General features: G+C 43.6%; 1 protein-coding gene across 1 annotated transcript in view; it reads left to right on the forward strand.

Moving 5' to 3' along the window:
• Positions 1–20,847, forward strand: part of FKBP15 (FK506 binding protein 15, 133kDa) — a gene marked incomplete at its 5' end in the record, with an annotated part of 23,887 nt that extends 3,040 nt beyond the window's left edge. The window contains 24 exons of the mRNA XM_009701380.1: positions 657–755; positions 1,203–1,352; positions 2,354–2,422; positions 3,791–3,934; positions 4,402–4,547; positions 5,286–5,334; positions 6,011–6,130; positions 6,383–6,482; positions 7,252–7,355; positions 8,811–8,904; positions 9,407–9,516; positions 9,814–9,924; positions 10,599–10,693; positions 11,371–11,473; positions 15,012–15,183; positions 15,692–15,828; positions 16,157–16,312; positions 17,014–17,166; positions 17,514–17,606; positions 18,067–18,177; positions 18,698–18,805; positions 19,015–19,784; positions 20,214–20,304; positions 20,773–20,847. Coding sequence (XP_009699682.1) covers positions 657–755; positions 1,203–1,352; positions 2,354–2,422; positions 3,791–3,934; positions 4,402–4,547; positions 5,286–5,334; positions 6,011–6,130; positions 6,383–6,482; positions 7,252–7,355; positions 8,811–8,904; positions 9,407–9,516; positions 9,814–9,924; positions 10,599–10,693; positions 11,371–11,473; positions 15,012–15,183; positions 15,692–15,828; positions 16,157–16,312; positions 17,014–17,166; positions 17,514–17,606; positions 18,067–18,177; positions 18,698–18,805; positions 19,015–19,784; positions 20,214–20,304; positions 20,773–20,847 — 3,360 coding nt within the window. The remainder of the gene's footprint in view (positions 1–656; positions 756–1,202; positions 1,353–2,353; positions 2,423–3,790; positions 3,935–4,401; positions 4,548–5,285; positions 5,335–6,010; positions 6,131–6,382; positions 6,483–7,251; positions 7,356–8,810; positions 8,905–9,406; positions 9,517–9,813; positions 9,925–10,598; positions 10,694–11,370; positions 11,474–15,011; positions 15,184–15,691; positions 15,829–16,156; positions 16,313–17,013; positions 17,167–17,513; positions 17,607–18,066; positions 18,178–18,697; positions 18,806–19,014; positions 19,785–20,213; positions 20,305–20,772) is intronic.
• Between the last annotated feature and the right edge of the window lie 3,032 nt (positions 20,848–23,879).

Genomic DNA, 23,879 nt, shown 5'->3' on the forward strand with positions numbered 1-23,879 from the left:
TAAGAACAATTTGGAGCGTTGTAAGCCCTAGAACAGGATCTCTTGGGAAGTTCTGTTTTCTGCCAGTTTTACAGAAAATTGATGTGTTGATTTGCTGCTCTTAGCTTGTCATCAGGTGACATAAAATTTCTTGGTTTGATAGAAATTTCACTCTGAAATAGTAGAATTTCAGTCCAAATTTCTGACCAGGATGCTAGCTTGCTCTTTGGTTTTATAAGTGCATTTTGAAAGATTAATGGGTTATGTAGTCAGCTTCTGGTGACACGGATTTTTGGAAGTGAGGAAGGAGTGACTCCTCCAATAGATTCTGGAAGTCTAAATGTAATCAATACTTATGAAAAGTAGATTACTTGCATGTAAAAATCTCAGTGTATATTATAGACCTAGCTTCAATGAAGCTTGTGAAAACTGCAGCATCTATGAAGAACTTCATATTTGCTCAAGTATTTGAGTTATAATAATTCTTCCACAATAATGAGCACATAAATAAAAGCTAATCTGTGCATTGTGAACTTGAGTGGTAATACAGCAGGATTTGCCTCTGCTTAATTTCAGTCGCTCTTATTTTAAGCTGCTTTTGGATGTGGATTTTCTTTTTCATTTTAGTTGAATGCATCTTTTAATGTGTAATGTAGGACTGATTTCCTTTCCCACAGGTTCAGCCCAACAATTACAGTACATTCTATGACGATCAGAGACAAAACTGGTCCATCATGTTTGAGTCGGAAAAGGCAGCGATGGATTTCAGTAAACAGGTAGCTACTTACTCTGTGCAAGGTATGACTTGCTGCCTTGTTTAGAAGAAGAGGCAAATCAAGATGTATCTCTGAGAGCACCTTGTTGCCAAAAGGTTCTAAGTCAGTCATACTTTTTCATTGAAGTTCAGCTTTGAGTATCTGCATGACTGTGATCGAGGCAGATCTGTGATGAGTCTGGCTGGATTTTGTTCGTTAGATCCAGGCCTCTTTGAGGCAGGGAGCCTGTTACTTCTGATGGCATTTTTGATCAAGATTCTCAAGGACTGTAAGACTAATGGTTCTGTAGAGCAGAGGGTATTTACTCAGCAAAATTCAGCACAAGGAAACATGGAATGCGTCATAACTGCATCTCTAACTTGGGCTTGATCAGAACAGTAAGAAAGGCATCAGATCTGTAATGAGTCATAGTGGAACTTGCCACTCTGATAGACTTTCCTTCTGCAGGTATGCATTGCCAAATGCAACAGCTCCCCAGTGCTTGATTCAGTCCTCTACCAGGATCTCCTTCTTGGAGAAGGGCAGGGAGTAGAAGGAGGAGACTCTCTGGAGATTGCCTATACGGGTTGGCTGTTCCAGAACAATGGACTTGGACAGGTAAAGACGTTTATGCTGCCTCCTAATACTGAATGAGTGTGACCGCCCCCGGAAGGAACCGGCCACATCTAGTGTAGTATTGGTGCTGATGTTAAAGGTATTTTTTCAGTCGGTTATGGCACCATAAGTGAGGTCATATGTGCTACCTATAGAACAACAAGGGATTCCATTACTGTTCAGGAGGCAGTGATTAAAATGCTTTTTAACTTTCATAGGCACTCTCACACATTAATATTAATGAAAATGGTGAGAATAGACGATGAAGCTAGTTATGCTTCTTTGGAGACAGCTTGAGGAAGTGATAAGAAGGGCCTTGTCTGACACAAAGTGCATCTCCAGATATTAAAAGAATGAGATTGCTTTTACATCCTCTACAGCTGTGTCCAATCCAGTTTGCTAATAAGCAAAAGAAATCCTGTAATGTTCAAAACATTACCTTTAAAACATTTCTGCTGGTTTTACTGTTAGCAAAATTCATGGCAAAGGGTTTTGCATTTGTATCCATCTGCTGTTGAATCTTTTTGCTATAAAAAAGGGCTTTCTGTTTTCATCTTTAGGAAATTTTTTGTTTTTCTTGGTCTGCCTGGCATGTTTCTCTCTACGTACCAATGTTACATAGCAGAGCTTATTTCTAATCTCTCTAAGAGTTGTTCAGCTGCATATGTCTTAGTTTAATGTATAAAACTTCTAGACAGTTGTTTGCTGCTTGAGACAAGCCTGTGTGTAGTGTTTTACTTGGCCCAATCCTATCCTGACCATTGAGCTCAAAGCAGTTTTAAAGTCTGAGTCTCCAGCTATCATTCACTTTAAGAAATTGTACTGTGCAATGGACTAGAAGCTGTAGCCATGCTCTATCTTACATCTGAGGATTAGTTTTAGAAGTAGCAGAATGGGAAATAGCACATAAGAGATTGAAGAAGTTTATAGAACATGTAAAGTAGCATTCAGAATCTTGAAACAGTTGGGAAATCCATGTATTTTGTGCTTTTGTTCAACTCTAGGTGTTTGACTCAAATGTTAACAAAGACAAGCTGTTGCGGCTAAAGCTGGGATCTGGAAAGGTCATCAAGGTAGAACTTCTGGCACTTTTGTTAACAATAATTGAAGTCTCAGAGCTTTGAATTGTTGAAGATCTTCAGGATTCATATCTGCTGTTTCATGTTTCATTTGATAGGAAACACTCTGTAACAGTGACTCACTCAAACTTTTTCTTCTTGATTTGCACAATATAGCCCAGTCTCCTTTTCAATGACAGTGAAGTTGTTCTGTTGGGTAAAAAGAGCTGTTCTCAAGAGCTGGGTTTCTCAGGGTGTTTTTTATTTTTGTCTTTGTTTTTCTGGAAGTCACTTAATCCATTACCTTGTTCTCAGGGAACACTATTTCTAAAAGAGGGTTTCAGTTTAGGAAAAACTTCAGATTCCTCCCTGCTCATTGTGCCTCAAGCAGAGCATTAGATAGGTCTGATACAACACCTGGGAGAAGGGCATGGGAGGGTGAAGGCAACTGACAAGTTTTAGTATGATCTAGTAAAAGATAGTACTACAGCCCAGAGTGGTTTTACCCTCTAAGTCAAATTGTGAGGGTTTTGACTGTGTAATAATTTTTCACTCCAGGTGGTGTGATACTCCCTTATGTTATTCCATAAAATCAGGTTGTGAATCTGAGATGCTTTTGTTCAAGTCACTTCCATTACCTGAGTAATTCATATATGACCTGTTACAAGTTGTCCTTTACTGAAGATGCACTACTTTTCTACTTTATTTGTTTTAATGTGTATCTTCTTATTAATGTTGCCTGGGTGTAGTAGTCATCCTGTTAAATGCTGGCATCCGTTTGACAGTTTGCATTGCTCTGACTTCTAAGTCTCCTTCACTACAACTGTCTTCTCTGGGTGCTTTGTAAATCTAGCCATAGCAATTCAGAAGTGATCTCTCAATGACGTGGAGTCCTGTTCTTTCCCAGAATGCTGAGAGAGGTCACTACTGTCTGCCCTGCAAGCCACCTGCAGCTGCAGGATTTGTGCACACAGTACAGCATGCAGTTCTTCAGGATATCAGTGTGATCTGTGGTAGCTGCTTAAGTTACGATATTTAAAACTTGAACCAGGTTTCTGGAACCATACGGAGACCTGGAAGCCTCCAGCCTTCATGCTAAAGGTTGCTGTATCTGTTTGATTTCAGTATGAACACATGGGAGCTGCATCTTTATTCTTGAATTAATCTTGCAATTTATAACTGGCCATTACGATTCTTTGTAAGACAAAGGTTTAGTGCTACAGACTGAAAAGAAATAGGGTTTTACAAGAATCTCTCTTTGTGTTTTGGAATCTTCCGTAACAGGTGCCTGAAGCTGTCTTAATCACTGTAATGAAAAGAAACTGTAATGTTACTGATCAAACTGTTTGCTTTCCCTTCTGTTGTGTCTCTGAAAAACCAAAGGGCTGGGAAGAAGGAATGATGGGGATGAAGAAAGGAGGGCGAAGGTATCTCATCATTCCTCCAGCATGGGCCTATGGGGCTCAGGGAGTGGCTGGCCGTGTCCCTCCAGACTCAACTTTAGTTTTTGAGGTGGAAGTTAGACGGGTGAGTGTCTCCTGCAAAGTGTTTATTTTACATCTGTTTTGTGGCTGTTGGGTGGCAGTGTTTGTCTACAAGGTGAAAACCTGCTGTTGGCATGAGAACTACAGCTCATAAACTGTTTAAACTAAATACTTCAGGAAGATGCATGTCTTTTAATTAAAAAAATCCAAAACAACCCTACAAAAACCCCTAAATGCAAAAAATCCCTCTAGACTGTACTAAGACATGGCTGTACTAACTGTCTTGAGATCTTTTCATTGTCCTATTTGTGAGTCACTTGGGAAAACAAAATACTCAGTGAGGAATGACAGGGTGTAAAGGCTCTACTTCTCCAGTTCTTGAGTCGGTTGTGTGCTTTTACTTGAAGTACATGAACTTGACAAAAGAGTAGTCATCAGAAATAAACAAGTTGCTGAAGGCTTTTTTTGAGAACCCAGAGAAAGCATCTTTTTTGTTACATGCTTTTTAAGGTGAAGTTGGTAAAGGAATGCTCTGGCTCAGATGGACAGAGTGTTAGTTCAAGGGATTCTCCTGCACCTTCTCCGGTTCCCAATTCAGATGGCTTCTCTGCAGACACTGGTTTATTGCCTCCATCTACAATACCTCCAAAGCCTGGGTAAGAAGCAGCACGGTTAAAACAACTTGCTGTATTAAAAGAAGGCAATGCCCATAAACATCCGACACAATGCTGCATTAACACATTGTTTGGCAAATGTGGGTCCTCTGTGTGCCAGCTTAGTGCTGTCAGTGTCGCAGGGGAATGCTTGCTAACACGACTTGCAGGAAATTTTCTGCTTGAATTTAAGGAAATCGAAATGGGCAGAAATGAATGAAGTCATTCCTCTACAGCATTGCTGAGATCTAGCATGATTAGGTTGTATGGGTACTGCTACAACAACTTTCTCATCTCAGGTGGAAATATAGCCATAAGTTGGTCTTGGGTAATGGCTGATTTGTCTAATTGCAAATTTTACAGTTTCATTTGTTTCTTAACTAAGTGGATCCGTCATCTATTTTGGGAAGTTCAAATTTAAGTGCTCTTCTTGTTGCCATAAGTAGTTTGTTATTGGACTTGGTTAAAATTGTTTGTACCAGAATGTGGTCATTGCAGCAATCAACAAAATCATCTTGCTGTAATCAGCTGTTCTATAGCCATGGACTTGTCCATAACAATGTTCTGAAATCTACAGATAATGTTGCAAAGAATCTTCTAAAAATAAGCTAAAAGAAATGCTTGATATAAGAAAATGGTTTCCCTTAGGGGGAGGTGTGTTTGACTATTCAGAAATGCAGAATATTGGATCCTGAATTTCATCTTGGTTAATGATCAACACATACCTGTTTGGCTTTTTAGGGAGCCAGCTGTTCGGGCCAAGTCAAACTCCATCAGCGAACAGCTCGCAGTAAGTGGTGTTTTTTCCTAAGTAATTTGAAGCCTTAAGTAGGGAAGCTTGGTTGGTTTCACCGTTGCGTTCAGTATTGATGAAGATAAAGTGAACATCATACAAGCACGGCACTCTCAAATGTTCACCGTACTGACAGATTAGGGCCTTGTTTTGAAGGGGTTAGCAGAACATGAGTAATCTCAGTCCTAGTTTCTACTCTTAAAAGCAAAGTTACTTTGACCATGTGGATATTCACAAGGCTAATTGTCTTAGATAAATGGATGAATTTAGAATGGATAACAAAGAGTAATTGGGACATTTAGTATAAGTTTATGTAGCCACCTGAGAAGATGACTTTTGTGCTTGTCTCAGGATAGAAGAAGCTGCTAAGCAGCTTCCTTAATTCACACATTTTCTTCTCGTTGCTGTGTTTTGTGCAAGGATAGATCTTTCTATGTAATGACAGCAGTGTCATCCCAGAAGGAGAGTATATAAAGCAAGCCAGATTAACAAATCCACAGTGTTATCTTGTGTGCTTGAAAATTATTTTTTCACACAGTCAATGAAAAATTGAAAGAACCAGAATTGTTAAGTCGGTGATTCAGACGAGTCTAATTCTGACAGATGTCTCTGTAATGTCTGAAAAGCCTGGGCTGAGAGAGAAAGGAAGAGTAACTGCAAATGTTTCTTTTAGAATCCAGATGTAGCAAAGGCAAAGCTAATTTCTCGGATGGCTAAAATGGGACAGCCCATGCTACCTTTCCTTGCCGGGACAGCAGGTGGTCAACTTGACTCCAGTGACTCAGAAATAGAGGTACATCACCAATTGCTTAAGTGTGACTTTTTTGATGCTTTTTCTACACTGTGAGTTCCTTAAGGTGGAAGCCATAGCAATAGCTCTCCCTTTGTACAGGGAACACGTACTCTTTCTCTAGCAAAAGGGTTTAACGATTCCACTAGATAGTTCAATTGGGTTAATGGGATAACACCTGGTCTTGAGTGATCTTGGGTTCAAACTGTTTGCTTGTTCTTTAGCATTCGTTGTAATATGCAGAAATGTTTTTAGGATCCAAATACACTAAGAGGGACAGCACAACCAGTGGCTTCATCTTCTGTGAGACCATCACAGCCAGCTCATGCAGTACTGCCCACAGTGTCAACACAAGGTAATATGCTGGTGAGCCTGGAACTGGTATAGAGAAATTTCACTTATTTGCAGGCCTCAAATACAAGGGCTGTATGAATAGAGGATTGCTTTCAGGAACTGAAATAGGAACTGATAGCTTCTAAAAAGACTTGCTGATCCAAAGCTCCATAGGTAGACTAATCCATAAAGCACAAGACTGAAGTCCTTGGAGTATGTCTTCATTGTGATCTTGTGCACACATTACTGCTTGAGGAAGAGCAGCCACAGTGCATGAGCTGCTCTGTCATCATGTGTGCTGGGGCGGCACCGAGATTTCTAGGACATGTAGTTTGTAAATGGAACTGTTGCAAATCTTTTCCCAGTGAACAGAAATTTTTTTGTTTGAAAATGATAGAAATAAGAGTGAAGGGTGTCAGACAGTTGGCAGCTCTGGAGTGGGCTTGACTTGTCTTCCCGTGATGGAATAGTAAGGTCAGCTGCTGGTCAACTGAGCGGACTTTAGAGTCAGTCTGAGTAACATCATCTGTTGGTAAACTTCAGAGCTACCTTTATTTGAATGAAAAGAGGTTGTCTAAATGTAGCTAGAGTGGAATTTCTGTGAAAGATTACTCTCTTCTTGACCTTTTATCACTTGCTTGACTGGATTTAATTTTCACAAGGCTGCAGACAGGCTTGTGTTAAATTTTTGTCTATATAGTGATTATTTTGTTTTTTTTCCATTTCATACTGGGCGAGTTAAATTATTTTAACTACTTTGTGGCATGCTGAATTTCTTTCTTCCTTTTTAGTACCTCAGGCATCTGGTTCTACACCCCCGGTATCTTCTGCTGCTTTAATACCTGCAATGATCCAGCCCCATTCAGCTCTGTCTGGAGGAGCACAGGGCTTTCAGGTACCAAGATGAAACCAAGGAGAATATTGGCACTTTTGTCCTTTCTTATAAGTCTTACTGTCTTCTCCATTGCTGAGAGCAAGGACTTTATAGCAGCATGTAAGGATGAGAATCCCGGGCTGTTTTCTGTGACTCTTCTTTGTCATTCTCGGCTTTCCATCTCATGCCTCTTAGAATTTAATCCAAAAAGGCTGGTTTTCTGTTTGCAGATGGTTTCTTAAAGTTGAACTAAGAACTAACCAGACTTTGTTTAATATCTACTTTGGTACTGGAGAGAATAAAAACTTCCAAGTACTTGTAGAGCAAGTGAAAACAAAAGCATTTTAGTTGAAATTTTTCTTGGTTATGGTGGTTTTTCTGTGAGAGCACACTTAATGTGTTTTTCATCCCTCCTTTTAAAAGGCTTGTGCTGCTGCTGCTGAAAAGTGATGCAATCTGCTTGCTAACAAGGAAACTTTGGGGGCTTAACGCACAATGTATTTTCCACATCAGATAGCGAAGACTTAGTACAAAACTCTCATACAAACAGTTCTGTGAAGTCTAAACCCAAGCTTTTTACCGTCTGCTTTCTGTAGTTATTTTCACATAGCCTATTTTCTGGAGCTTTTGGAAATTGGTGGCCTGTGTTGCATAGAAGCACTGTTTATTTTTAAAGGGTCCAGGCAGAGGAAGAAAACATTTGATAATGAATAAAAACACTATGTTAAAAAAAAAAACAAAATGAAAAACACCACACCAACCCAAAACTGGTGTGGTGTTGCATTGCTTTGGCTTTGCATTTTCCTTGTGTTGAAAATGAAGAAAGTGTGGCAAGTAACAAGATAAAAAAGACAGACTTTTCTCTTTGTTGAAACAGAAACTTGTCATTAAAGTGACGTTTTAATCTGACAGTGATTTGGATGTATTGTTTTGAAATTTGACCCTGATGTCCTAAATTCTTTTAGAAACTTGGCCCAAGTTGTATTGTAATTTTTCTTTTTTCCTTGCCTGAGAGAGTAAATTGATAGTGAGTTACTCATAGCATTTAATGCGTTCTTCAGTCTGTTTAGCTCCTCCTGATGAGCACTGAGCAGTAAAGTTGCAATCAAGTTGTGTTGCACTTTTTAAGCCCTTCTTTCTATTCCAGTTAGCATAACTTCAGCATGAGCTGTTCACATGTTGATCTTTGCCTCTCACAAACACAGAGTAACATGCTTTTGCTTAAACTTCAGTGAAGAAGGTAACTTACTAAGCTGTGGTAACTTGAACACATACCAAAGCCTTGAAAGAAGAGTGACTGTTATTTTCCCTGTACTGTGACTGTTGTGTAGTTTGACTTCCAGCTCCTTAATTCTGTTTTTTTCTTTCCAAATATCATCCTTGCTCTGGGGCATAAAAAAAGTGAAAACTGCTTAAGTGTGAGGAGGGTGGGGAAATATCAAAACGTATTCTAATTTACCGAACTTGTTCTGCAAGGCATATCCAGGAATGGCATTTGCTTACCCCCAAACTGCTGCATCTGCTTCTCAACTCCAACCTGTAGGGCAGATGTATCCTGCACCTTACCAAGGTATGTTTAAAAAAAGTACATGCTTTTCAGAAGGCTGCAATACCTCCAGTAAACTGTTTATAATTATCATTTAGGTAGCAATGGTAGCATACACAAACATACTCATCCTGTCTGTAATGCTGTGCCATTTCACAAATTCTTCTTTTTTAATAGCAAATAGGGACAAACATTTCCCAATAAATACCCATCTTTTTCTTACCTTAAGGAACTTCATGCAGTGGAAAGGGGATGGAATTTCTAGGTTCCCAAGGGGAACTTCCATCTTATTGACCTAAGTGCTGTCACGTGGCTCAAGAATTTCCTGTAGTCACAAACCTGCCTATTGATGTTATTTGGAAAATACCTACGTTATTAGTTTTCCAGATACCACGTCCCTTTTATTTCTGGGAAGAAAGTGCCTGTTGTACCTGGCGGGCTTCAAACTGCTAAGCATTGCTTGTGATATGTCTGTATGCAGGCATTTTCCCCTTGTGACTATAGATCTCTCTCCTTTCCATTCAAGCTCCTGGGGATGTTACTTCCTTTTTGATGACAGAAGCTCGACAGCATAACACTGAAATCCGAATGGCCGTTAGCAAAGTAGTAGATAAAATGGATCATCTGGCTGCCAAGGTAATGTATGGCATAGGCAGGCTTGTGAGCGTTGTTACTGCTATTTGCTCTCCAAATGTAGTCTGAGGAGTTAGCTCTATTTAAATGCCTGGATTAAGTTTGTAAATGATGTTCTAACTTAGTAGAAAATTCCAGTATTATCAGACCTTGAAGTCATAGCAATTCAGCTACTACGAAAAAAGCGAAGCCTAGGCTTGGGCGAAGGTGCTGTCGCATACTGTCTAAATATCATATGATGCGTTGTGTTTGGAGAGATAAATTCATTTCATCTGGCTTAAGAATGGCTTATCCCTGTAGGTGGAGGAGTTGAAGAAACAAAACACTGGTAACAGCTCACTGCTGCCTGGTATTTCCTCTGTTACTATGGAAGCCTCCATGATCATGAGCAATATCCAACGCATAATCCAGGTGAGCACAGCCAGCCTTATTTGACTACTTTCATAAGGAACTGGAGCCCACTGTGTTATTCCTAATAAGGATAGCTGTACTGGCTTGGACCAAATGTCCACCCACCCATGTGTTCTATTTTTGCGTGTCCAAAACTGGCTACCTAGGTAAGAGCATGAGATATACAATGATTTCCACCCTCCCCCCAAAAAAAAGCTCTTCTCAACAGTTTGTGGTTTGGGTACTTTCTGAGCCAGAGCTGATATATTGGCCTATAACAGACCTTGGCAAAAGGTTCATGTGAGAAATTCAGCCTCTTCTTAAATTGTTATGGACTTAACCCACAGCATCCTGCAGAATGGATTTCCAGAGCTGAAGTACCATGTTGGAAGAACGACCTACTTCTGGTTTTTGCTACTTAGTCTTGTGCTTTGTAGTTTTTCTAGGCAGCAGCCTTACAGTCTTGGGATTTGTGGCTGAAAAAGTCAACCAGACACAATATTCTCTAGAACGTGGTTTGGCAACCACTGTCCCGTGCCAGGATTCCTGCTAAATGTAGCACGGCACCTTCCTGTGATGTTACCATGGAAGGTGATAAGTCTCACCACTGTACTGCATCTGTACAAAACAGAGCTTTAGGTACTGCTGTGAGGAAGTCGAAGTAAGTTGAATGTTCATGCTGGGCTATGCTTTAGGAGAATGAGAGACTGAAGCAAGAGATATTTGAGAAGAGCAGTCGGATTGAGGAGCAGAATGAGAAGATCAGCGAATTGATTGAGCGGAATCAGAGGTAAGGAGTGGGAGGGTACAGACTCTCTGTGTTTGCAAAGACTTTCTAGCATACACTTGGTTAGGCATAACTAGGAGGGGTGTTCTTGAGGATAGAGACATGTTCTGGTATTTTTAACTTTAGGAGTTTTTTTAAGGCATTAAAAGTGTGGGGTTTTCCCCTCCTCCCCTCTCTGCAGGGCATATCTCCAAATCTGTGGTTTACAATAAACGTGAATGTGTAAAAGGGGGAAAAAAAGCCCTCATGCTGTCTTCTTTGAGCACACTTGCTCTGCTTCTGGGAGTTACTTTTGTTAGCTTTTTAGTAAGGTGAAGGAAATTGCAGGGGATGTGGTGTCCTTAGTTCCACTGTTGGGTGTGTGTTCCATTCAGTTTAAGAAGGGGAATAATAATAAGGTCAGTGGATATCAGGTTATCAAAACTTGACTGTGTGATAGGAACATTAGACTTGTTGCAGAGAGGTAAAGTGCTTATCCAAACTGATAGAATCTCTGCTGTGCCAGGCACACCCGTTCCACCCTTCTGAGATCAGGCTGCTCTTAGTGCACAACGTCATGCAAAATTGCCTGGGACTTGTCGTGAAGAAAACTGTTTTGAAATATCGCCTTTTCTGTCTGAGCCTTTTGCTCCAAGTCATGTCTTTACATAAATGCTCACGCGGTCTTCCCCTGTTCACAGATATGTTGAACAAAGTAACTTGCTAATGGAGCAGAGGAATCATTCACTGCAGACAACAAATGAAAACACACAGGCAAGAGTGTTGCATGCAGAACAGGAGAAGGTAATGGTGACAATGAGCAGAGCCATAAACCTCTGGCTGCAGCCAGGAAAGGGGTGGCTTCTTGTACTAAAATATGCTGAAGCCTTTTTAGTCAAGGCTTAAGTCAGTTCTCTTACAGGACAACTGTAGTTCTGAACTTATGTTTTGAAAGCTGTTTTGAGAAAAAAATTGAAGGTTTTCGTGGCTTTCATGACAAAAATAGCACAGAGGATATAAAGTAGATATTTATGCTGTCATAGCCTTAATATTCTTATTTTACAGGAAAGTGTCTGCTCTATAGGTATATGGCCAACATGTTGAGGAACTGTGTCTCACAGGGGTTTGTCGGGTTGAAAATGTGCTTTGTTTATTTAGTTGCACTGACAGTTTCAGAAAAGTTTTATTCCAAAAAAAACTGACATAGGGTGAATGTAACTAAGAAAAATTATTTCCTACTAGAGTTTCTTCGTTGCAGTTTTGCACTTTTTTTTTTAATACTAATGAAAAGTTGTTTGTTTCTACTAATAATGTATTGTGCTTTTGTGAAAGGGGCTATTGGGAAATAGCTTTCAAACCAGTCAAATGCACTTATGCATGGCTGCATATCCTGTAATATCCACTTAGGACAGCCTAGCCCAGGTAGGCTAGCTTTGAGGTCTGTAATTGCATGGTGTTTTCTGTGTTTTCTCAAGCACTGGCTTCTTAAATTACACCAAGTTCAGTCTTGCACCATGCTCCCCTGCTGAGTTGTGTGTCTCTCCAATTCAAATGTGAGATGATAAATGCTTGCTCTGCATGAGAACCGTAACTCAGTGCACCTAAAAATGACAAAACTGCAGCTTTCCAAAGTATGCTAAAGAATAGAGTGATATGTGGCTGATAATTGTATGCTGGTGTGAGCAGACAGTAAAGGAGGACTGTATTTTTCCACTGAGAGCCCAGGTTGCATACCTGTAATATGTAGGGAGTGTAATGGATTCTAACCAGGAATAAGTCAGATTGAAATAATAAATACAATTCCTTTCTGTCAGTGAACACAACGTCCAGCTTGCACGATAAGTAACTTGGGGAGGAAGCATCTTTTGGAAGTATAAGATATGATCTTCAGGAATCTTTTGGGCTTCATCTTCAATAGGATTCCACTTGATTCAGCAGTCACTGCCTAGGTGATGACACTATTACATGAATAGATTTCAGGCTAGACCAGAGAAGCCATGACTGGCACTGGGAGATTTCCCCTAGTTTTGTAAGAGTATTGACTGTAAATAGGAAGGCTGATATTCCTTCCTCTTCCTTTTATCTAACCTAGCTTGGTCTGTGACTGCAATTGCTGAGATCACTATGGATGGACAGAATCAGGGAAGAGAATTTTAAGCTGGTTTACCTATTCTTTACTTAAAAATAGGGACTGGCCATTTATTTTGTGATACATCTGTATCCATCTGTTTGTGATACGTACAGATCCGTAGGCATCTGTACCCAGGATCACTGAGAAGAGGTATTAGTAGCTTGCTGCTTTTGGGTTATAGATCTTTGACCCTGGCACAGCTTTAGATGAAGGCTTCGTGTGCCATAACGATAAGTAATCCCCCACGCTGTCCAGTGCAGTGAAATGGTAGTTACATGTAGGACTGCTCCTACATCTGCAGTGTGTAATGTACCTGTAAGGATACCTTTAGCTTCTTTCTTTTTAAGCCAGACTTCACTACCTTTTTCTGTCTAAGCTTTTGCAGTTCTTGGAATAAATTAAAGGCTCCTCTGGCATGTCTTAGGCTCCTGTAATGAAGCATTTTGCTTTTCTGATGATGATTAATGCCTCTGCCTTTCAAGTTGTGTTCTTAACTCTTCCTGTTTCTTGTCACTGCTTTCTCTTCCTAGCACATGCTGCCAGTGGATCGGGGCTGGGACCAGGTGAGGCAGTGTGTCTGCTGACTGTGTAGGTAATAGATAATTGTGCCCTAGGTAGTGCCAGCCCAGCTTCCTCTTGAACTAGCTAGAAGCTGATTGGCATTAAAAGAATTGCCTCAGATCTTGAATTAGCACAGATCTTCCACTTGGAAAAGGGTTTTATAATCGGCAGTGTAGCCACTGGCCCCCTCTTTCTTGGGGAGCCCTTTCAAAGAACTTTGTCACGTTGCTGCTTGTTTCGCCTCCCCCATGGGAGAAATAGGACATGATCATGTAATTGTCAGAGCAGATACAGATCACATAAGATTCTTGGTACCTGAAAGCTGGAGGCTGGAGCTGAGCTAGTATAGACATGAAGCATTCAGCACAGAAACTTAAGTCTAGTAACAGTTCCTGGGATAGGATTCCTTTTTTATTTTTCTTTATTTGCCATTAAAGACAAAGGCAAGCGTTAAAATAACCTTTAGATATGCCATGGGGTTTTGTTTTGTTTTTAGCATGCTTGAACTGCAGTGAGATGTTTATGGAAGCGTGAGAGGAAAGCAGATCTGGTTTTGGCGAGTCTCTGTTGAAATGCTGCCTCCTCTTTAAAATTAATGGTGTAGTATCCCAACCCTCAAGGTCAGCACATGTCCATGCTCACCATAGTTGGAACAATTTTGCTCACAGCTCTTCTCTGCCAGAAGGTGGTGGTCTTAGTCTGAAGAGAAACGCTTTAGTTCTCTTATGGGGATAAAGCAGAGAGAAACTCCGGTTCTTCTGAACTTATCAGTTACAAGAACATGAAAGCCTGTTGGGAATCTGAATGTAGGCGTAGATATAGAAGCTATTTAGGTATTCCCTGCAGCAAGTGAGGTTTTTTGATGGGTGTAGTTCTGTCTTTGCAGACAATCCTCTGCATTTTGTGTGTCCTGCAACATGATTGGGAACGTGACTTTCTGTCTTTGTCTTGATGCCATGAGCATCTCCTAACACATTGTTTACAAGTTGTCTAACAAGCTGTATTAGTACCTATTTTCACATGAGTCACTGACTTTGAGCAATACTAAATCTAAACAGGTCAACAAGTTACTGTGAGAACTATTCTCCAAAATGATAGCCTTGCCCATGCGGGCACCTCAAGGTGACTATGTGCTGTGTGCTCTGGAGGGAAGGTGCTCTTTTGGCTGGAACGAGCCTATGTTTTGTGTGACTTTTCAGTGATTGAAAGATATTTGTAAGCTTATTGATGTTAATTAGATGTTGGAGCTCAGGCTTTTACTTGAATAGATGTTGTTATAGCCTTGAAAACTCTGAGCAGAGCCACCAGGCACTGGTACTAGTCTTAAAAACAGGTTTAAGCTTTTCAGGAAAACTCACCGAATTGAGCTAATGTGGTGATGAGGTTGTTGGTGGCCTTGTGCAACTTTCTAGTCAGTCTGGACAGGTTACAGATGAACGACTCACAGTAACGTGGCAAAAATGTTATCATTACCTCTTCAGTTTGGAGATGTCTCTGAGTGCTGGATCCCAGCACTTCCCCAGTGAGGTCTTCAGTACCTTAACAGTTCTTCCTGTGAAAACAGTTCTGGTGTGTCCTTGCAGTCACATATCTATCTTTTTTTTTTTTTTTTTCTTCCCTCCCTTTTCCCTGCTCCATTTTGTGATACAGGCCAAAGTTGCAGAGGAGTTAGCAGCTGCCACAGCACAGGTTTCCCAACTGCAACTGGAGCTGACTGCCCACCAGAAGAAGGAAATGGACCTGCGGAAACAGCTGTCTGCTGCCTTGCAGGAGGCAGAGCGACATGAGACACAACTCAACAAACTGCAAGCACAGTTAGCAGGTAAGTCTTCTTGTGCCTGTTCCATGAGAGCTCCTTTATGTCATTCTTTTTGCTTAGTCATAAGTTTTTCCTTTCTTCTGGGGTATCTATTCCTGCTTTCCCTGGGATCCATCACAAGGGTATCGAAGAAGGATATTGATGCACTGAAACATCTGAAGGGTGTGTGCATCCTTTTTACCACTAAAAGGAAAGTGGGCCGAATCAACGAACAAAATCGTCCTGTCACAGGGATGTCTTTTGTGGAGGCAATCTCTTGGCATTACTGTCTTAACATCTTGTAGAGAAACAAGAAATGTTCCTGTGATTGAGAAGTTAAGAGAAAAGCTGAGGTATAAGTATTATCATTTCACAGAAGCAGCTCTTGATAAATTCTAGTTCCCACTGCAGGTGCAAGCCATGTTGTTGATTTCATCATGCAAGAGAGACTGTTCCTTCCCATCAGTCCCCAAATGCATTAACCTGAAATACGTGTAGTGCTGAAACCCACAGCAAAGTGTGTTTTTTGCAGAGCTCCAAGAAACCTCTGAGGATACTCAGACTAGATTCAGAGCTGAGAAGCAGAGCCGCAAACAGCTGGACATGAAGATTACAGCACTGGAAGAAGAGCTAACAGACCTAAAAGTGGAAAAGGAGACTCTTGAAAAGGTATGTCCAGTGCCGGTGTTAGAGGTGCAGGGTTTCAGTTGTTTGCTGAAATTTAACCCAACATTCTTGCTTGTACGTATGCAAGTTAGGTAAATCTTGACTCATCCACAGGCAAGGATCCTTGTGCTGGCAGATCCTTTCTGCTTATGTGACTTCCCCCCCCCCCCCAATATCTTAACCAGTAATATGTTAACCTTCCTACCTCCAAAATGATCTCAGCTTGATTTTAAAGCGCTAAGATTCCCTGCTCAAAGAAACCCTTTCTGCACAAGGAAGAGAAGCTACCTGGGGCAGTCTGGCCTATGCTATGTCCTGTTCTGTATTGCAGAATCTTGCGGAGAGGAAGAAGAAATCCCTTTCGGAGAGAGCTCAAGCAGAGGAAGAGATGGAAGAAATACGCAGATCGTATCATCAGGAACTGGACAAGCTTCGACAGTTGCTGAAAAAGGCACGGACTTCGACTGACCAGGCAGCAGCAGAGCAGGTGAGGAGTCATGGGAGCTTCTCCAACAAGTGTCTGGAAGGCTTGTAGGAACCTACAGGTAGGAAATAGTCATGAAAATGCTCAGGTAGTGGGAGAATAAAAACATCATCTGCTTGATTTTAGGGGTTAACTTTAACACAGGGTTCACTTTGTTGTCTTTCTAAAATATCTGCTGGTGTTTGTTGGCCCTGCTTCTGACTTCAGGATTTACACTGATGTCTGTGTAAAAAAAGTGCATGATTTGAGTAGGCAGGCAGGCTGCTAGGTCCCAGTTGTTCTCTCACTCGAATCTTGGGCCACTGACGTGGCTGCAGAGTTTTGGTGCAGCGCTGATGCAAGCTGGCATGCAGCATCAGATTTAGACTGTGTTAGAGAGTGTCAAACTGAGGAAAGGAGAGGCACCGAATTGAGTTTGTAGTAGAGAGAAGAATACAGGACTGCTGATGAGTGAAAGACTGCTTAGAAATATGCCAAGATATCTGAAATCTGAGCGAGACCTTCAGGCCAGCCTGAGGGATTGTGGCTGGAATTGAACTCTGAGAGGTGTGGGCAGGAGCTGGTGACAGCTGCAGGGCTGCCATCTGCACGTAGGAATTCCAGCCTAGGGCAGGAGGTGTTGTCCAGCCTGAGGCTTTCAGCCACTTGTGCAAATACAGATTGTGTGTGTATGTTCCTAATGATCTCTCTTACATGATGGGCAGCTATCACTTATCCAGGCAGAGCTGGAATCCCAGTGGGAAGCCAAATGTGAACGTACGCTGGCCTCAGCCAAGGAGCAGCATGTTAGACAGTACCAGGAGGTGTGTGAGCAGAGAGATTCCCTGCAGCAGCAGGTGTCCCAGCTGGAGGAGAAGGTAAAGGGCTGTTCTTTATTGCTAAAATGTGATGCCAGTAGCTGTAATCAACAGTCCTCTCCCACCTAATTGTGGCTTGACTCTTTAATTTCTTGACTGTTATGGAATTTGGTCTTGTCCGCGGGATGTGTCTGTACTGCAATCTCTTACGTTGGGTTGGTGGGCTCGTGAATTTACTACTGCAGTTTTGGATGAGGGAGAGCCAAGATGATGTCAGTGTTGGACTAAAGCAACAGCTACAATCTCATCTGCTTATCTGAGTGACTGGTTTTTGAGCAGAAACTGTTTTGAAGTGGGTGACACTGAAAGGGACTGTAAACTGATGGGCTCTAGTTCTTGTCTTTCAGCTTCAGGCTCTAAAACACTCAAAAAAAGCAGAGGAGCAAAAATTGTCTGAGTTTCAGCAACGTTTGGAGCAACTAGAGCCTATCCAAGAGAAGGTAAAGGGAATAACCCAGCAGCTGAATATGAACTGGAACGCCGTAATCGCTAACCTCAGGCTACCTATGTTCAGAATAACAAGAACATGAATTCCAGAATATGAGAAGGAAGGAATAACTTCACATTGCTTCCAGCAAACCAGAACAGGTCCAGCAATGAGACCCAGCCCTCATTTCACTGGGATCTCAGTAATGCTATGCCCATTCTTGGTGTTACTTGAACCTGAAGAGCTAATGACATGGTTGTGGATCTCCAAGGTTTTGGCTTGGTTGAATATCTTTATTTTGGTGCTGTTGCTTTCAGCCAAGTCTTCTGCAACTCTCCATCAAAGTCCTGCTTAAAACTCCACTCAGCAGTTTACCCCTCAGTAAAAAAATGTTTACAGATAACCCATGCATTGCAAGGTTCATTGTGGTGGTGTCTGTGGAGCTGTTCTAACTTTCGGTTTCCCTTTGGCAGTATTCAGCCTTGCAGTCTGATACTGTGGTGCTGAAGGCTCGCTATGAAGAACGCATCCGAGAGCTGGAGAAGGGTCAGGACGAGTCTTTACCTGCAGACTTCACAGAAGAAGTAAGCGTGATGTCTCCTTACTAAGCAAATCTATTTACCTTGAATTATTTCTCTTTGAGTAGAGATAAGAAGGAAGAAACATCATGTTCTCCACAGAAGCACTGTGTTTCTAGTAGCAACGTCTATAGAGGAAGAAAGAATGTGATGTTCCTGGTGCCCACTCTGTTGCTTGGTTTGTTTGGGGTTTTTTGGGGTTTTTTAAGTTAGAACTTAAAGTTTGAGGTTTAGATTTAAAAAATGAAAGAATAATAAGAAATAAGTGTCAGTCTGCCTTGTGTTTGTGCAACTTGCCTCAGTTTTGGAGGGATTTGGTGTACATACAATGGTTCTGAATTCAGATGGCACAATGATGTATTCTCTTTTGTTACAGGAATTTCTGATTTGACAAGTGAATTCTTTGAAAACCACATGTGTGTGTTTGCATTTCTTGTTCCTTCACCTGGAGAAGTATCTGATGTTGAGTCCAGTGCTTCACATGTTAATGAATTGTATCTTTGTTTCCTGTCTTCTTCTTTTCCAGGTAAAGAAGATAATGAACGGTGTATTTCAATCTCTTCGGGGTGAATTTGAGCTGGAAGAGACATACAGTGGCAGGACAGTTCTGGGTGTTGTCATGAACACTATTAAGGTATGACAGTGATAAGAGATACAAGGTGATCAATGTGAGAGAACAAGTCTTGGTCAAAACCCACAAATTTATGTTGTGAGTCTGAAATAACTGTGAAGCAGAAATTCGTTGTGGGTGGCAAAGGAACCCAGCAGTAGAAGAAGATACAAGAATCTGTGATGGCTTATGTTTAGGGTATAACCTACGTTCTCTCTACTCAATTTTTTTAGACTGTAACACTGCAGCTACTCAGCAGGCAGCAGGAGAAACCAGATCATGACAGTAAAACGGAGGAATCTGGAACAAAAGCAGCACGACAGGAGGGATCATCTGGAGCAAAGACTGACCACGAAGAGCCCCTGCAGCATAGCCCAGTGCAGAGCGTTGCATCCCCAGCTGATCCTGAGGAAGCAGCCAGAGGCTCTGTGGTGTCTGAGCAGGCAGGCGAGTCTGCTCCTCTGTCTGCCAGGCCCAGATCTCCTGAGGAAGAGCAGGCGACACAGACCAGTGGGGTGTTGGAAGAGAAGAAGGTTCAAGGGGAGCATCTCTCTTCCACAGTTGAATCCTGCCTGGATCCTGATAAGGGGCCTGTACTTGCAGGGCAGCCTGTTCCTGAGGTGGATGAGGAGTTTGTCCCAACTGAGCAAACACTGGGGAGCAGTCCCATCAGGAAAACTGGGACTGAACGCAGTCCTTCCAGAGTATCTTTGCAGGCAGAAGTTGCAGAACCTTCTATTCTAGAAGCCAAACCAGGAGAAGCAGATGTGGCAGTGCTGCCAGAAAAGCCAGCTGTGGAGCAGAAAGCAGAGGAGCCTGTGGGAGGTTTAGAGCCTGCTCCTTTAAATGGTGAGGAAGGGAACTGCACAGACCCATCAGATGGAGCTAGCTCCGAGAAGGACCCTGCTTCAGTATCCAATGCAGCAGAGCTGAGCTCAGCTGTCATCAGAGAAACCCCAGGACAGCAGGAACTCTGCTCCAGCCCCAGGGAGAAAGATTCCAGGTAAGGTGTGACTGCTGGGGAAGCCACAGTCCCACTTCCTTTCTGCTCAGCTCAGTCTGGTTCTGCCGCAGAGCTGGAGGCGGGTACAGATATGCTCCTACTGCACGGCAGCGCAGACTGTAGGGATGAGGCACCGGCACGGTCCAGGCAGAGTCCAGGCTGTCCAGGGCACGCTCTGCTGGGAGAGCAGCTGCAGAATGGGGTCGTGCCTGGGCAGGGGCAGTGGGGCTGTTATCCCTGGTGAATCGTTCCTAGCTGAGCGTGGAGGGGAGCATGCAGTTTTTCTAGGATCTGATATTGATGGCACTGGTGAATAGTACGTGCCTTAAAAGTTTGCCTCGGTGACAAAACTTTTCCATCGTTCAGAACTTGTAAAACCAAGATCCCATCTGTCTGCAAGCAAACTGTTAATTTTGTATCTTCTTCTAGCCTCTTTGAGGATGACAACTTCTTTGAAACAGCATCTCGTAAACCACTGAAGCCTCGAGTTCCCTCTGAAGAGGAGGATGAGGAGGAAGTGGTACGTATTTGTATCTTTCCACTCCTACTAAACTGATTCAGGTGTTAACATGTAGCTTGTCTCTGAAATCCTTCCCGTGGCAGTGGGCGACTGACTGGCTGCTGCTAGCCGAGCTCAGAGCTTCCCGTACGTTCTCTGTATAAATCAAGAGTATCTGGCTTTGTTTATTGTTGGGCTTGGAGTGGTTGCAAATAGTGATGACAAACTTCTGCTGGCATGGAGTAAGTGAGACTCGCCAGATTCATTGAAGGGTTTTTAGTGTCTGCACCTCTCCTGTCCCTTTTAGCCTGTAAGCATCTCACCTGGAATATTAAGACATCATGTGAGAAACACTAAAACTTCAGTCATGAGGCTTCTTGATGTCATCTCTTAAAGCTGGTGGAGATTTCAGAGCCAGAACTGTGTAGCAATTACTAAATACTGGGAAGCTGCTAAGACTGACAATTTCCCCTCTGGTTTGACTTCCAGAGCATGAAGGGGCGTCCCCCTCCAGCTCCGCTCTTTGGTGATGATGACGATGATGATCTGGACTGGCTGGGATGAAGAGCCAGCTGGTGAGCCTGTGAGCCCTTTCCTCTGGGCATGGCCTCTTCCTGCGCACTTAAGGAGCTGCATACGTGGGACAGTTGTGACCAACCAGGGACTTCCCAGGCTCTTGTACTGCTGACTGATGGGGCCTGAGAGCAAGTGGCTCTTTTTGCACTCGTGGGCACTCACACCCATCGCTCTGCCCTGACCAACACGCGCAGAGGTTGGGACGAGCTGAAGGAACCAACCGGTCTTACTGCACGTTTGTATTGCTGTCCTACTTCTGTGAACCGTTGATTCATTAATCTGAAACTTTATGCAAATAGGAACTTTGTAAAGTGCTTCAGAAGAACAAGTCTGGCAGGACCTTGCAGTAGGTAACCACTTTTTTACAAAAACAGACTAAAATTGCATCTTCTTCCCCAGTGAAGATCTCCTTGGAGTATTTCACTTAGTCCCCAAGGTGGCTCCCAGGGACTCTATACCATCTCATCACCTTGTATCAGCAATGCGCAGTGGGAGATTGGGCCGAGAGACCCCAGGCGGGTGTTTCCTGTGAGCCACCGGCTCGGCACAGGCAGCCTGGGGAATCCCCAGGGGCCGAGGGGGCTCAGGCCGGCACTGTTGGAGGTTCAGAGCCGCGGCACGCGTGGTGCTCGCTGCCCCACAGCCTGCGAGGCAGGGACACCCGATAGTGGTACTGAAAGGCAGGGCTCTGTTAGAGCAATGCTCCAAGCACAGATGTAGCATCCAGTCACTGCTGTTGTAAGGAGCCAAATCCCCAGCTGTGTTTTATGGAGGAGCCACAAGGCTCGCAGAGACCTGACAGAAATGATTCGCTGTGCAGCCAGCTCATCTCCTCTCTGTTTGCGAGATTTTTTTGTTGTTGTTGTTTTGTTTTTGCTGGGTTGTGTTTCACTGGCAGTGAAAGCGGCAATACAGATGTGCAATGTGCTGCTTGTCCAGGGAGAGAGTTACTGTAGGCAGCCAAGCCCATCTCCTGTGCCTTTTTTTCTCTGCTCTTGTTTTTAAAGTGTTGTTTAAAGATCTCAGCACAACACATGGTGATGGTGGGACGTAAGCTATAACCCAACCTCACCTGGGCTCTGCCAGGCAGCCAGGGGTTTGGGCTATAACTTTTCAGTCTAAGTGGACCAAGAGGGGAAAGCAGTGAGGACAGTCAGTTGGGCAAACACGTTGGATTTCTCATAGCACTTTTACTTCTACACTCATTGGCACCGGCTCAACTTAAGCCTATGAGCAGGTCTTTGTGTCTTGAAAACAAATAAACACCCCTTCACTTAAGGAAATGGAAGTGCTTAAAGTAATTCTACTACAGTTCAGTTTCTACAACTGCCTCTTATCACCTCTGAACTGAGTTTGACCTGTGCTTCTAAATGTGATTTCTTGGGAGGAAAAAAAGCGCTGGGCACCTGTTCTGGAGCGTGTCAGCGTGGGGGGGTCCCTGCGCCCCACGCTCTGTGTGGCAAATTGCCAAATGCAGCTAAAGTTGTGGAAGAGATCAAAGCCTGTGAAAGAGCCGGCCTGCTGCTGGGCAGGGGCCCTTCTCGCAGGGTAAACTTAGCTGGGCTTTCCTGGGGAGCCCCGCCAGAAGTCAAAGCACCGAATAGTTATTCAGTGCTGAATGTGACGGGGTGTGAAAGCTGGATTTTCTGGGGCTGGGCTGAGGATAGGTACCTGGATGTGGCCTCTGGACCCCCTGTCTGTGCCTGTGTCCTAATGGAGGTCGTTGCTAATACTAACAAATTCCTCTTCTCGTTTCCTGTTACAGATAGACAACCTGAGGGATTTGCATTTCACTTCTTGAAAAATAAAGTGCAATTAAACCTGTATTTTTTGCTTGCGTGGGCTTTACTTTAGTCTAGCCTGTCTCTATGCACTTGAAAACTGACTTAGCTCTGACTGAAATCGGGAATAATTTGATTTAGAAACTCTTGTGTTCTTGCTGTTAAACGCCTCTCCTGGGAAGGGAGCGAAGGTCCCTTTGTGCTGTGCCTGCAGCTCCTCAGGCCGTCACGTTGTGCTGTGGTGGTGGGAGAAGCTGACGTACTGAAGATAATCGTGATGCATGCAGGGGTCACCCCCCTGATTCTCCGTCAGGCTTTAAGGGAGAGGGACCTGGGGCATCTCACGAGGGTTTGCAGCAGCCTGGTCTCTCCTAAGCTGGCTCTGGCGGGGCAGGAGTGCCCCTGCGCGGCTACCGGCCCCTCGGCTGTGCCTGCCTGCTCCCGGCAGGGATTGGGGTGTGGGAGATGAGATTTGAAACTTGTCCCTCTAAAAGCAGGCCCAGCAGGTAACGCACCCCATTCCCCACGATGGCATCTCCCTAGACCTAGGCCCTGTAGCTCCCAGGGTTGTTGGGTTTTGGGTTTTTTTTCTGGCTCAGTCTTGGGATCTGAAATAAACCATGTTTGTCCTCTGTGCCCATAGGCACACCGTCCTTGGGTGCAGGAAGGGTGAAGGTGAGAAAGCTCTGGGCTTTCTGGGGGGAAAGCGGGCTTGGGGGGTGATGGATGTCTGTCCCCCCTGAGGAGGGGGCAGACACGGTCATGGGGGGCTGCAAAGGGGCTGTTTCTGCTGCTGGGTGCTGATACGTGGCCAGGAGGGAGGGACCCCATGGAGAGAGGGACCTTGCTGAGGATGGGCCTGAGAGGGTGTTGCTGGGGGGAGTTGGGGTTCAACACCAGGGGCTGGGGGAAGGAGAGGATCCCCTTCTCGGTGCCTGGGCCCTGGCTGTCACAGCCAAAAACGTGCCCTGCCTGCTGGGGGTCTCTGTGCAAAGCTCGCCCTGCCCCAGATGCACAGAAAAACAACCGGAGACGGTGCTGGGCCCACGGCTGCCTTTAATGCGGGGCTGGGTCCTTCCCAACCGGCCTCGTCCCTCTGCGTGCAGCGCACCGAGCTCTCTTCTCAGGGCGAAAAGGTTTTCTCATTGCTTTTCACCAGTTCCACCCACAGAAAAGCACGGTGGGACCCTTCCCGTCCCTTTTCACCTCGTCCTTGCTGCCTGACGAGATGGACTGAAG

This window comes from Cariama cristata, unplaced genomic scaffold (genome assembly GCF_000690535.1).
Source record: "Cariama cristata isolate BGI_N322 unplaced genomic scaffold, ASM69053v1 scaffold32555, whole genome shotgun sequence".
Taxonomy (NCBI): Eukaryota; Metazoa; Chordata; class Aves; order Cariamiformes; family Cariamidae; genus Cariama; species Cariama cristata.